The sequence below is a fragment of the Euprymna scolopes genome, chromosome 36, assembly GCF_053919585.1.
Source record: "Euprymna scolopes isolate OS-2025 chromosome 36, ASM5391958v1, whole genome shotgun sequence".
NCBI classification, from domain to species: Eukaryota; Metazoa; Mollusca; class Cephalopoda; order Sepiida; family Sepiolidae; genus Euprymna; species Euprymna scolopes.
This window is the reverse complement of record NC_136517.1, coordinates 71,387,610-71,404,433: the sequence shown is the minus strand read 5'-3', so window position 1 is coordinate 71,404,433 and position 16,824 is coordinate 71,387,610. Positions and strand designations below refer to the sequence as shown.

Genomic DNA, 16,824 nt, shown 5'->3' with positions numbered 1-16,824 from the left:
GGCAATGTCTTCAATTTATTTGTTTCAATTTATGTTGCATGTGAATGTTAAGCAAAGAAGTTTGAATGAAGAGTTTTCAGGCAGCATATTTTTAGTTATGACAATCAGTCTTGGCAACACTGAATGTTACCATCCATCCCACTACTAACTAGAGGCTAAAACTAAAATATCCAAACATTCATAGGAATACATTGAATAATTGAAACACAGTGCGCATGCTCACCTTTTGGTAGTTCAAACAACCTTTTTAACACCCTTTTATAAGCAGTTCAAGCTGAGATGCCAACATAACAAGAAGTCCCATTGCCTGACTTTGTCTTTTTTCATGAGGCCTAAGACTAAAGACGTGAACTCCACATTTATTTATGTCGAACGAACCTGTTTTTTTTTTATTCTTGTGTTGATGAAACTGTTAAATAAACTTAGTTTAAATTGTAAGGAAGATATTCGTCTTTTAACTGGAACTTTTTGATCTTTTTTTTTTTTTTTTTTTTTCGGTTCAAGCAAGGCCAATCAACCACTACTACAAAATGGTCATCTCAACCTCTATATATCTAAAAAGAACATACAGTTGTAACGTTTTTATTTTTCTTTCTTTTTCAGAAAAGGAGTTGAAGGCGTTACGTTATGAAAACCTAAAGAGTATGCTCCTTGCTGTCATTTTCTTTGGTATCCTTTGCACCATATATGCCATCATCCATATGAGATGACATTGAGCCAACCTGGTCGGCTCAAGCATCAGAAATCCACAAATTATCCACCTGTTGAAAAAAAAGTTTCTTTAGAAGAAATCTTCAAATTCTGACTCTTCGATTCCTCCCATCTTCCATTTAATATTTTTTCTTCCTTCCAAATGTTATCCTCCATCTTTGTTACAAGATATTACTGTACAGATGCCATCTTAAAAAATTGAAACATTTTTTCAACCTCATTTTAAAAGGCATTTATTTATTTTTTGAATTTGAAATTTATACTTATTTCATTGAATCATATCTGAAAACAATCTGTAAAGCCCAACTTTTTAATTTTCTTTTATTTTATCTTTTTTCAGATAAAAAAGATTTACTTTACTGCACCATGAAAAACAATATCTTTACAAATAGTAGGAATCTTGATTGTCTCCCTTGCATCAATTAAATATTTATAATGGTGGCGTTGATAATCGCCCACTCCCAACCACCTTAATTTATCAGGTTATATAAGCTTAATTTACTCAGCGTTATCTGGGTATATTTTACTTTTTATTTAATTTTTCAAACTATGCTGTTTATTATTTTTATTTTAGTTTTCATTTGAAATTTTATTAGTTACATGATAGTTACAGGTTGTCTTGTTCATTTCTCTATTAAACTATGGAAGCACAAAATGTTTAGGTGCATAAAGATACTAAGCGCTAAATTAGAGGTTTTTGTGCTACCATAGTTCAATGTAATCATTGTGTATCAAGTAAAAGTTTAAATGAAGAAAACTCTTTCTTTAAATGCAGATTTTTAGTCTGTAACAATTGATTTTTTTTTTTAAATCCAAAAATGGCCTATTTAATAAAAATAAAAAAATAAAAAATATGACACTTATGTGAAACACCTTATGATGTATTAAAAATCAATTGTAGTGCCCCCTCCCCGCTCCCGAAGCCAACATTGAAACCATATTGCTTTATACACCCAGACCTGGGTAAAAAAATATCTTAATTCCAATGAAGCATATCTACTTATTCCACTGAATCATATCTGGAAAACTTTCATTTAAAAGATCATTTTTTTTCTTTTAAATAAAGATTTATTAAAAATGGCTTTAAAAAAAACAGAAAATTAAAAATAAATATTCAATTTTGCTTTAAAATATTTTTTATATAAAATAAAAAAAATTTGTAAAAAAAAAAAAAACTCCTGCAATTATTGAGTAAAAATTAGCTTTCCAAGTTTAGTAATTTTTGTATTATACACTAAATAATATTTCAAACTTTTTTATTATAAAATAAACAAATGTATTGAGGAATTTTTATTTCTATTAATAAATTAGTAAATTTACAATTTTTTATTTAAAAAAAACAAACTGTTGAACTAATACATTATAAATTAAATAAATTATTAAAAATTATTAATTTGTTTTATTGTAACCAGGAAAATATTTTAATTTAAACACTAATTTATACTTTTTATGATAAAATTCTAATCTTATGAAACCAAAATTCTTCATTTTCAAATTAAAAACAAAATATTTTTTGTAATTTGAAATTTTTTCATGTTAATCTGTCAAATATTTATTTTTCAAAGTTAAAATTATTTCCTATTAAAGAAAATTTCATCTTAAACCATGACAAATTAAAAATAATCAATGTTTGCCATAAGTCGGACAAAGAACAGAAATACGACTCTGGTGACAATGGGAATAATAACGATAATGGTGGATTCTGCTTGTTCCAATCAGGTTTTTTTTTTTTAGAAAAATGAAGCATTTCTTCTTTTTTTTGGGGGGGAAGGAAGTCTACTTTAAATAAATCTATTTCTTCAATTTGGAAAAATCTAAATTCACGTTTAATATTTCCATTTGATAAGCTCAAAATGTGTCGATTTGGCTGTAATTTGCAACTATTCATATCAGAATGTTTTATTGAAAAATGAATAAAACTTATAATAAAGATTTTTTTAACAAAATATTTGGCTCTGAATTATGTCTTTATTTTTTTTAATTGACTATCATCTACACCAAAGACTAATGTACATTTATTTCTCTATAATTATATATGTACTTTGCTCATCACATGAGTAAAAAAAAAAAAGTGTCTAGCTTGGTAGATGGTACAGGATCTATTAAGACTTTTTTTCTTTGTACCCTGTCCAAGCAGAAACTAGTGGTTGGTGCACTAGCCCAAGTGTGGAAGCCATGGATGGACAAATGGCGGTTTTATAGAGATATAGAATACAGGCAAGTAGTGATGGGATGATTACAATATTTTCCCCAATTCCAATACAATTACAGATTCTGATCTAGATTTTCAATTTCTTCTGATGTTCACCAAAGAAACAAGCTGCCATGCGTTTGTGTACAAACGATAAATAAGCAACACTCACATCAGAGACGTTCTTCTGTCCTGCGGGCTGAGAAGAAAGAAAAATAAAATGATCCAAGATGGCGTCCGTGATCTTTTAAAGCCCTCGATCTTGCACAGTTCTCACGTGGTCACATGACACGCCTGCTAATGAGGCATACCCGGACAATATAAAAGCTGGTCGTTGGGAGAGTGTTTAGTCCTGCATACCATGAACAGTGCTCTGAGTCTCATCAGACTTTTTGCAAGTAAAAATAAAAATAAAATAAAAGAATCATTTTGACATCAGAAATTAAGCTAAATAATTTCTGATTTTATATTTTGACTAGCGGGGGTACCTGGCGTTGCCCGGGTGTTTGGAGTTGTGTCTGCTCTTAAATAAAAAAGAAATCGGGGTGGGGGGGTAGGATCGAACCCAAAGCCCTGAGGCAAAGTTGGAAAATAAAATGTGAAAAAAAACATGAACCGTTCGGCCAGCCAGAATGAGTTACTGAAAGATGTTTGAATTTATTTAAGTAAGAACAAAATTGACAGGTGCCCGCACGGAAGTCGTAGAATTAAGATTTTGTGCGAGCGTTACGACGACGTAAGCGATAGCTATTAAGCAAATGAGGTCAATGACCAGGTTTGTTTGTTATAAGCGAAGTAAAAAAAGAAAACATAAAAATGAAAGTTAAAACTTAAGCGGGGGGGGGGATAATCAAAACATCGGGAAAAAAAACTAACGTAAGGCAAATGAACGATGTTAAATGTAAAAATCGAAAAAAGAAAACAGAAAAACGAACGTTAAAACCAAAAAAAACGTGAAAAATGGCTTAAATAAGCCTGTTTCGATATTAAAATTAAAAAAATTGGTGGGTACCCAGGTATTTTTGGGTGTGTGGTCGGGGGTGGATAAGCAAAGTAAAAAAAAAAAAAAAACCCAGAAAAACGAACGTTATGTGAAAAATGGCTTAAATAACACTGGTTCAATATTTAAATTTAAAAAATCGAGAAAAAAAAACATCTCACACCACGATTCGAACCCAAAACGTTTAGATAACGAATCAACACACTAACCAACTGAGCTAACACGACGTACATGAAATTTAGTCAGTTCTTCAACTATTTAAAGTAAATCAGGTCATGACGTCACCTGACACATGCGTAGAATCGCTCGTCGTCATGAGGGGACGGTTTTTGTTGACTCCCATGTGTCGAAAATTGTCGATTTTGGGGTGAAAAAAATGAACGTTTTTGACCAATTTTTCGAGCGAAGGATGGGGCTTCAATATAATACAGAGTTTGTGAATTTTTGTTCCGCCGGTCGAAAGTTTTTAGCGGACACACAAACACACATACAAACATACAAACACACATTTTCGCTTTTATATATATAGATTAATCGTCCCAACATTACTGGGAGTAGATTTAGCAATATTTTCAATGTATTTATTCCAATTCATGTTGCCTGCAAATGTTCTGCGGAATAGTTTGGAAAGCCAAGCTCTTGGGGAAATATTGCTGTTTAGGATACAATGAAATGCCGAAGGGAAAATGGAGTGATTGCTGAATCATTGCCAACCATCTGAGTAGATTGTTGGTCTCCAAAAGAAATCATCTAGGCCATTATTGAAATAGCCTTTTTCCTGTTGACTGCAGTTTGTTACTGATTTTGTGGAGATCTACCCTCCCAGGCTTTACTTTCCCTCTTTGAGAAGGGGTTAGTTTATTGTTAATCGCCTAAGGTGCCTCTACTGGGGAATGCCAACAGAGTTGGCCAAAGATTTTTTTTTTTTTTTTTTGCAGGCCAGAGAGCTCTTTCTCTAGGGTTCAATTTTACTTTATAACCCTTGCATCATATCTTCCTGCCATGGGAGGGAAATGAATAATCCACTCAAGATGGATAGTTATGTCAAAGATAATTTGCAGTATGATCAATGATAAAATTGTCACATTTCTGCTTCTGTCATCTGTTTCTGATTCTAGACTTTTTAGACCAGCTAGAGATCTGTATGCTCTGTGACAGGGAAGCATCATACTTTCTTTGACATTTATTGAGTCGTCTTTTGTAGTTTGTAAGTAATGAAAGCTGTCTGTGTGCGAAATTGTGACTGCGTGCCGTCAACAATTTGTCTGCGCACTCTTCTATTGTTGTACAATTGAATTTAAATCTGTAACAGATGAGATTGCATCATTGGATTAAAATGGCAAATGCAAATATCAGGATCCTAGCTTCTATGATTATAACATAGTGTGATATATCAGGGCAAGATGACCAATAATCACTACCTGTTGGGTTGACCTGAAAATTTCCCTATCCTAGTGCATAACTATATATGGCGCCTCGATGATCAACCTTTAAAACACTGTGTGCTGTGTTTTTTGTTTGTTTGTTTTTTTTTAATCCTATTCTGTTCAGGCATTAGTTACAATTTGCATGTAATGTAAGTAAGAGGTGTGTGTGTGTATATATATATATATATATATATATATATATGAAGAACAAGTAGTTAATAAAACATGTTAAAAAACACTTTGAAAAAGAGTTAAAAACATATTTAATTTTAAAAAGGAAGCACAAAATAAGTGGATAGTCCTTAATCCGCAGAGTTTCAAAGAAATACTTTCCTTCTCATCACAGGGTAGGATTTAGCACAATGCGGGATCGGATTTTTCTTGCAAAAGTATTTAATGAAACTACAAGTAAGTCATAGATCTTACTTGGCAACAAATAGTGAAACCGAGGGAATAGAGTGATGAAAAAGGTGATTTCACATGAATGGATAGTCTGATGAAGGGTAAAATATCCAATAATGGTAAAATCCAAAAATCGAGAATCTAAAAAAGTTGGTTAAATTTCCATTTCCACAAGTAAAATCAAAGGGAATCGTGTAATTGGGAGATGGTCCAAAGTAATCCAAAAGGCAGAAATCCGTGGAATAATTCACAAATGGATACAAAGAATAGGGAATGAGTTCAAATATTATTAAAAGAAAGATAAGATGTGCGTAAGAAAAAAGAAACGAAAGAAATTTACAACACGATTGTCTAGGCTGGGCTAATTTAAGAAAAATGAGTGAAGAAGAAAAAAAAAATGAATGGCGATTGTTAATTTTATAATGGAAAAGCCAATGTCAAAATGACCCAGACAAGATGACGTTCAAAAGGCACCAAATTTAAAGTAAAAGAAGGGGTCAACTGAAATGTACAAGTTATTACTTAAGAATTAAATTATTAGCAGGAGTTATTAAAGGAAGCAAATGAAATGAAAAGAAATATAAATTAAGTACATACACATGTATATACATAAATATATATGAATACATACAATTATACATATGTATATATACACACACATATAAATAGATGAGTAAATAAATAAAGAGTTAAAAAAAAAATTTTATGGGGAGAGGATGGCCGGTATCTGCAAATTCCGGAATAGGGCTAGTAAGTATGTAAGTAAATGCACATAGTAAAATATAAGTAAACATACATGCAGAATATAAATGTGTAGGTAGATTGATATGTTTGATTGATAAGAATATTTAAACACTAAAATGGAGATTGCAGATGTAAAACCGGCCAAACAGAGAAGTAAAGAATTATAATGAAAATTACAAAGTTATAAAATGCTAAGAAAGTATGTAGAAAAACGATAATGTTATAGAAAATATATATATATCTGAAAGGTTAATTTAATAGCTATGTAATTTCAAATTTACCATAATTAAATTTGGACTTATGTTTGCAGTAGGAGATCAGTTCGTTTTTAGAATTTATTATATCACTACTTTGAGGGGGAAGTGATTATAGTTTTAGCTTCGGTTGTGCAGAGGCAACATGACTTAGAGCCTGGAGTATAAGACTTAACCTTTTTTAGGATAGTCTATTTGATTGAGAAGGGGGTATTGTTAGAATTAAGTTTTTTAATTAAAGTGGTTAGAGAAGTTCCTTTGTTATTATTAGAATTTTGGTTTTCTTTTAAAGAAGTTAAAAGAAGAAATGTGGTTTGATATTCTTTTCTTAATGTTGAAGTAGCGACGATATATGTATGTACTTTATTAACAGCTTGAGGTCTGAAATTAATATTAATTTGCTGATTTGTACTGGGGAAATAGTTTAAATTTTGTTCATTGTGATGTAAAAAGGCGGCTTTATTGGATTAGTAACTATATCAGATGGAGGTTGGAAAGAGAGATAACTTGATGACAAAATATTAGTGTCTGTTATGGGAGGATTGCATGGGAGCTTTATATATATAGTAGCCCACTTAAAAGTAGCCCAGAAAAATGTAGTAAAGAGGAGGAACATTCTTTTATTGTTTAAATTACATGTAGCGTTGTTTATCTGCCGTGCTATAAAAGATGCTGGAAGTGCTCCACGTTAACATCTATGCATTTCTGGGCACGTTTAATGTTTGTAGATCTTTTCTGGTGATTCTCTTGATAGCGTTGGTAATGTTCTTTAGTTGGTCTAGATTGTGAGGATTATTTGCATAAACTTTTTCCTTTAAAGTCCTCCAAAGATAAAAATCACATGATGACAAGTCTGGAGAACAGGGTGCCTATAACCCTTTGCTTGTTTCCTTTTCCGTAAACATGTCATGAATGCGTGTCAGTGATATATGAGACGTGTGGCATGTAGCGCCATCTTGGAAAAAGAATTGCATTTTGTCTCGTGTTATAAGTTGGTTATTAAGAGAAAGATTAGATACATCGGGATACTTTTAAGTGGGCCACCCTGCATATATATCACATGGAAAAATGAGAGCATAAAAAGTAAAAGGATTGTTAAAACTGGAAAAGAAAAAAAAAAAGATATTCTAGTAAAAAAATATATTAAATTCATAACTTAAAATATTGCAGCATTAAGAATTGATTATATAATGTTAAATTGAATTTTAAAATTCAATTTAACATTATATATAAATTCTTAATGCTAATATATATTAGTAAAAAACATATAAATATATTTATTACTGATAGGAATTGTTACCTACACTGATTTCGTACACATGAAACTGCTGTATGTAGATCTAAATTAAAAATTATTATATAAATATGTATGTGCATATAATTAAATAAATATATATGTACATATAATTAAATAAAAAATATATATGTACATATAATTAAATAAAAATATATATGTACATATAATTAAATAAAAAATATGTACGTACATATAATTAAATAAATATATATGTACATATAATTAAATATATATGTACATATAATTAAATAAAAATATATATGTACATATAATTAAATATATATGTACATATAATAAATAAAAATATATGTGTACATATAATTAAATAAATATATATGTACATATAATTAAATAAAACATATGTATGTACATATAATTAAATAAATATATATGTACATATAATTAAATAAATATATATGTGACTATAATTAAAAAAATATATATGCACATATAATTAAATAAAAAATGTATATGTACATATAATTAAATAAAAAAAATATATGTACATATAATTAAATAAAAAAATATATATGTACATATAATTAAATAAAAATATATATGTACATATAATTAAATATATATATGCACATATAATTAAATAAAAAATGTATATGTACATATAATTAAATAAAAAATATATATGTACATATAATTAAATAAAAAATATATATGTACATATAATTAAATAAAAAATATATATGTACATATAATTAAATAAAAAATATATATGTACATATAATTAAATACAAATGTATATGTACATATAATTAAATAAATATATATGTACATATAATTAAATAAAAAATATATATGTACATATAATCAAATAAATATATATGTACATATAATTAAATAAATATATATGTACATATAATTAAATAAATATATATGTACATATAATTAAAAAAAATATATATGTACATATAATTAAATAAAAAATATATATGTACATATAATTAAATAAAAATGTATATGTACATATAATAAATAAAAAATGTATATGTACATATAATTAAATAAAAAATGTATATGTACATATAATTAAATAAAAAATGTATATGTTCATATAATTAAATAAAAAATATATGTACATATAATTAAATAAAAAAATATATATGTACATATAATTAAATAAATATATACGTACATATAATTAAATAAAAAATATACATGTACATATAATTAAATAAAAAATATATATGTACATATAATTAAAAAAATATATATGTACATATAATTAAATAAATATATATGTACATATAATTAAAAATATATATATGCACATATAATTAAATAAAAAATGTATATGTACATATAATTTAATAAAAATATATATGTTCATATAATTAAATAAAAAATATATATACGTACATATAATCAAATAAATATATATGTACATATAATTAAATAAATATATATGTACATATAATTAAATAAAAAATATATATGTACATATAATTAAATAAAAAATATATATGTATATATAATTAAATAAATATATATGTACGTATAATTAAATAAAAAATGTACATATAATTAAATAAAAATGTACATATAATTAAATAAAAAATATATATGTACATATAATTAAATAAAAATGTATATGTACATATAATAAATAAAAAGTGTATATATGAACATATAATTAAATAAAAATGTATATGTACATATAATTAAATAAAAAATGTATATGTACATATAATTAAATAAAAAATGTATATGTTCATATAATTAAATAAAAATATACATGTACATATAATTAAATAAAAAATATATATGTACATATAATTGAATAAAAAATATATATGTATATATAATTAAATAAAAAATATGTACGTACATATAATTAAATAAAAAAATATATGTACATATAATTAAATAAAAATATACATGTACATATAATTAAATAAAAAATGTATATGTACATATAATTAAATAAAAAATGTATATGTTCATATAATTAAATAAAAATATACATGTACATATAATTAAATAAAAAATATATATGTACATATAATTGAATAAAAATATATATGTACATATAATTAAATAAAAAATATGTACGTACATATAATTAAATAAAAAAATATATGTACATATAATTAAATAAATATATATGTACACATAATAAATAAAAAATGTATATGTACATATAATTAAATAAATATATATGTACATATAATTAAATAAAAATATGTATGTACATATAATTAAATAAATATATATGTACATATAATTAAATAAAAATATATATGTACATATAATTAAATATATATGCACATATAATTAAATAAAAAATATATGTACATATAATTAAATAAAAAATATATATGTGCATATAATTAAATATATATATATGTACATATTATTAAATAAAAAATATATATGTACATATAATTAAATAAAAAATATATATATGTACATATAATTAAATAAATATATATGTACATATAATTAAATAAAAAATGTATATGTACATATAATTAAATAAAAATTATATATGTACATATAATTAAATAAAATATATATATGTACATATAATTAAATAAAAAATATGTATGTACATATAATTAAATAAATATATATGTACATATAATTAAATAAAAAATATATATGTACATATAATTAAATAAATATATATGTACATATAATTAAATAAAAAATATATATGTACATATAATTAAATAAAAAATATATATGTGCATATAATTAAATATATATATATGTACATATTATTAAATAAAAAATATATATGTACATATAATTAAATAAAAAATATATATATGTACATATAATTAAATAAATATATATGTACATATAATTAAATAAAAAATGTATATGTACATATAATTAAATAAAAAATGTATATGTACATATAATTAAATAAAAATTATATATGTACATATAATTAAATAAAATATATATATGTACATATAATTAAATAAATATATATGTACATATAATTAAATAAAAAATATATATGTACATATAATTAAATAAATATATATGTACATATAATTAAATAAAAAATATATATGTATATATAATTAAATAAAAATATATATGTACATATAATTAAATAAATATATATATATATATATGTACATATAATTAAATAAAAAATGTATAGGTACATATAATTAAATAAAAATATGTATATGTACATATAATTGAATAAAAAATGTATATGTACACATAATTAAATAAAAAATGTATATGTACATATTATGAAATAAAAAAATTTATATGTACATATTATTAAATAAAAATGTATATGTACATATAATTAAATAAAAAAATATATATGTACACATAATTAAATAAATATATATGTTCATATAATTAAAAATATATATATGCACATATAATTAAATATAAAATGTATATGTACATATAATTAAATAAAAAATATATATGTACAGATAATTAAATAAAAAAATATATATGCACATATAATTAAATAAAAAATATATATGTACACATAATTAAATAAATATATATGTTCATATAATTAAAAATATATATATGCACATATAATTAAATAAAAAATGTATATGTACATATAATTAAATAAAAAATATATATGTACATATAATTAAATAAAAAAATATATATGTACATATAATTAAATAAATATATACGTACATATAATTAAATAAAAACATATATATGTACATATAATTTAATAAAAAATATATATGTACATATAATTAAATAAAAAAATATATATGCACATATAATTAAATAAAAAATATATATGTACATATAATTAAATAAATGTATATGTACATATAATTAAATAAATATATATGTACATATAATTAAATATATATGTACATATAATTAAATAAAAAATATATATGTACATATAATTAAATAAAAAATATATATGTGCATATAATTAAAAAATATATATGTACATATAATTAAATAAAAATATATATGCACATATTATTAAATAAAAAATATATATGTACATATAATTAAATAAAAAATATGTATGTACATATAATTAAATAAAAAATATATATGTACATATTATTAAATAAAAAGTATATATGTACATATAATTAAATAAATATATATGTACATATAATTAAATAAAAAGTATATATGTACATATAATTAAATAAATATATATGTACATATAATTAAATAAAAAATGTATATGTACATATAATTAAATAAAAAATATATATGTACATATAATTAAATAAATATATATGTACATATAATTAAAATATATATATATGCACATATAATTAAATAAATATATATGTACATATAATTAAATAAAAAATATATATATGTACATATAATTAAATAAATATATATGTACATATAATTAAATAAAAAATGTATATGTACATATAATTAAATAAAAAATGTATATGTACATATAATTAAATAAAAATTATATATGTACATATAATTAAATAAAATATATATATGTACATATAATTAAATAAAAAATATGTATGTACATATAATTAAATAAATATATATGTACATATAATTAAATAAAAAATATATATGTACATATAATTAAATAAATATATATGTACATATAATTAAATAAAAAATATATATGTACATATAATTAAATAAAAATATATATGTACATATAATTAAATAAATATATATATATATATATGTACATATAATTAAATAAAAAATGTATAGGTACATATAATTAAATAAAAAAATGTATATGTACATATAATTGAATAAAAAATGTATATGTACACATAATTAAATAAAAAATGTATATGTACATATTATGAAATAAAAAAATTTATATGTACATATTATTAAATAAAAATGTATATGTACATATAATTAAATAAAAAAATATATATGTACACATAATTAAATAAATATATATGTTCATATAATTAAAAATATATATATGCACATATAATTAAATATAAAATGTATATGTACATATAATTAAATAAAAAATATATATGTACAGATAATTAAATAAAAAAATATATATGCACATATAATTAAATAAAAAATATATATGTACACATAATTAAATAAATATATATGTTCATATAATTAAAAATATATATATGCACATATAATTAAATAAAAAATGTATATGTACATATAATTAAATAAAAAATATATATGTACATATAATTAAATAAAAAAATATATATGTACATATAATTAAATAAATATATACGTACATATAATTAAATAAAAACATATATATGTACATATAATTTAATAAAAAATATATATGTACATATAATTAAATAAAAAATATATATGCACATATAATTAAATAAAAAATATATATGTACATATAATTAAATAAATGTATATGTACATATAATTAAATAAATATATATGTACATATAATTAAATATATATGTACATATAATTAAATAAAAAATATATATGTACATATAATTAAATAAAAAATATATATGTGCATATAATTAAATAAAAAATATATATGTACATATAATTAAATAAAAATATATATGCACATATTATTAAATAAAAAATATATATGTACATATAATTAAATAAAAAATATGTATGTACATATAATTAAATAAAAAATATATATGTACATATTATTAAATAAAAAGTATATATGTACATATAATTAAATAAATATATATGTACATATAATTAAATAAAAAGTATATATGTACATATAATTAAATAAATATATATGTACATATAATTAAATAAAAAATGTATATGTACATATAATTAAATAAAAAATATATATGTACATATAATTAAATAAAAAATATATATGTACATATAATTAAATAAAAAATATATATGTACATATAATTAAATAAAAAATATATATGTACATATAATTAAATAAAAAATATATATGTACATATAATTAAATAAATATATATGTACATATAATTAAAATATATATATATGCACATATAATTAAATAAATATATATGTACATATAATTAAATACAAAATGTATATGTACATATAATTAAATAAAACATGTATATGTACATATAATTAAATAAAAAATATATATGTACATATAATTAAATAAATATATATGTACATATAATTAAATAAAAAATGTATATATGTACATATAATTTAATAAAAAATGTATATGTACATATAATTAAATAAAAAATGTATATGTACATATAATTAAATAAAAAATATATATGTACATATAATTAAATAAAAAATATATATGTACATATAATTAAATAAATATATATGTACATATAATTAAAATATATATATATGCACATATAATTAAATAAATATATATGTACATATAATTAAATAAAAAATGTATATGTACATATAATTAAATAAAACATGTATATGTACATATAATTAAATAAAAAATATATATGTACATATAATTAAATAAATATATATGTACATATAATTAAATAAAAAATGTATATATGTACATATAATTAAATAAAAAATGTATATGTACATATAATTAAATAAAAAATGTATATGTACATATAATTAAATAAATATATATGTACATATAATTAAATAAAAAATGTATATGTACATATAATTAAATAAAAAATATATATGTACATATAATTAAATAAATATACAGGTACATATAATTAAATAAAAAATGTATATTTACAAATAATTAAATAAAAATATGTACATATAATTAAATAAAAATATGTACATATAATTAAATAAAAAATGTATATGCACATTAAATTAAATAAAAAATATATATGTACATATAATTAAATAAATATACAGGTACATATAATTAAAAATATGTACATATAATTAAATAAAAATATGTACATATAATTAATTAAAAAATGTACATATAATTAAATAAAAATATGTACATATAATTAAATAAAAAATGTATATTACCGGCAAGAATTGTTACCCTACACTGATTGCATAAGCATGAAACACTAGTTCATATGTTCATCCGCAGAACAGTCAGAGCTTGAAACACAATGAAGCTCCTCTGGCTGAATGTTCATAGGAAGACCAGTCAGTGACATATGGCCGAGTGGTCCTAGACGTTGTATCAAAGTTTACAGTTACCCAAAGGTGCTGAGTTCAATCCTGAACGAAGGCAGTGAAAAAGTAACATTCAAAAACAGAGAATCAGCAACTATGTCCCAAAGCCTAGCTGGAGTCCGAACACGGTATCCCCATAATAATAATAAAGGGTTGGGTTCGAGACTCCTAACAAACAGTTCCCCAGTTCGATACAAAACACCTGACGAAGGCCAGAGGGCGAAACGGCCGAAACGTTGTGACAATAACAACCAAGATGAGGAAGTCAGTCCGACAATCTCAATCAATGAAAACACCTCATCTCAGAAATACAGACAATTACTATAAGAAACTCCCTCTGGCTGAATGTTGGAGAAGTTGCTATGGTAACCAACAGCCAAACACAAGAAACCATCTCTCAAAAGAAATCATCTATGAAACGTAAATGTTTGAAAAGTTGTTATGGTAATGCCAATAAGAAAAAAAAAGGTTGCTACGTTCCTTACATTTTCTAAAAATTTTTGAGCACAGTAATTTTATTATAACTTGCCAAGGTCGCTGGAAAGATGGTAGGATCCTTCTACCGCTCCAGAAGATATCTCACTACTGATGCAATTCTCTCTCTATATAAAAGCCAAGTACATCCAAGGATGGAATACTGCTGCCATATCTGGGCAGGAGCTGCTAAAAACAGCCTATCCTGCCTTGACAGAGTACAAAATAGACTTTGTGGCTTAGTGGGGGATGCCCTTTTCTCTACCCTGCAACCTCTCTCCCACAGAAGAGACGTTGCGAGCCTATCCTTGTTTTATCGTTATTTCCATGGCAGGTGCTCGTCTGAACTCCAATTTCTGGTCCCCCCTCGCCAATCTTTCACGAAAAACACCCGTCTAGCTGAATCCACTGTGAAAAATTTCCCCCACTCTATATCTGTGCCTAAATCAAAACGCGGATTCCATGAACAAAGCTTCTTTCTTAGAACTGCACGCTTGTGGAACTCTGTTCCGTCTGCCTGCTTCCCCCCGGACTACAACTTGGATGTCTTCAAGTCCAATGTTGAACCGCCCCCTTAATTAAACACTTCAGCAAATCGACTAAAAAAGTACTCAGGGTTATGGAACAATATTGCTAATCTTGGTTAAGCCTTATTCTATATCTATATTACTTATCCAGTGTAGAATAATAGAAACTATATTTGCTTGCTAGATTTGGATCCTTCGTTTCGACTACATCATTCCAAGCTATTTAACTCTACATTAAAATTTGGCTTACTCATGACCCACGGATTTTTATTGTTACAGAAAGTTTTTACCTCAGTTACATTTAAGACGTGATAGAGCATGTGTGTGTGTATGTGTGTGTGTGTGTGTATATATATATATATATATATATATATATATATATATACGCATGTATATATAAATTTATGCATACTCCGGAATAATGAAATGCAATAAATCTACTGGTATGCAAATCCAGTGATTATCAGTCTTACAAAATATTATTAGATGTAATAGTTTATATAAGAGAATCCCAGCTAAATAAAATTGCTCAATATACAAGATAGAGCAAATAAATCATAATTAAGTATTTAAATTTTATGATTTGAAAAGGTTAATTTTCAAATATAGAATTTTTATTGTTTGCAAACAAAGAATACAGTTCAATAAATCTATTTCCTTAACCCATGAGTTTTCGATGCTTATTCATCTCCTCGGAGGAAAGCAAATGTTATTATTGGTTTGCACCTTATTTGTTAAAGGCAATAAACATAGGAA

At 23.0% G+C, this 16,824-nt stretch overlaps 1 protein-coding gene across 1 annotated transcript in view; it reads left to right on the top strand.

Annotated features, from left to right (window-relative positions):
• Positions 1 to 1,886, top strand: part of LOC145260579 (coiled-coil domain-containing protein 167-like) — a 38,219-nt gene extending 36,333 nt beyond the window's left edge. The window contains exon 4 of the mRNA XM_080118856.1: positions 604 to 1,886. Coding sequence (XP_079974982.1) covers positions 604 to 710 — 107 coding nt within the window. The 3' untranslated portion in view covers positions 711 to 1,886. The remainder of the gene's footprint in view (positions 1 to 603) is intronic.
• Positions 1,887 to 16,824: the final 14,938 nt, after the last annotated feature.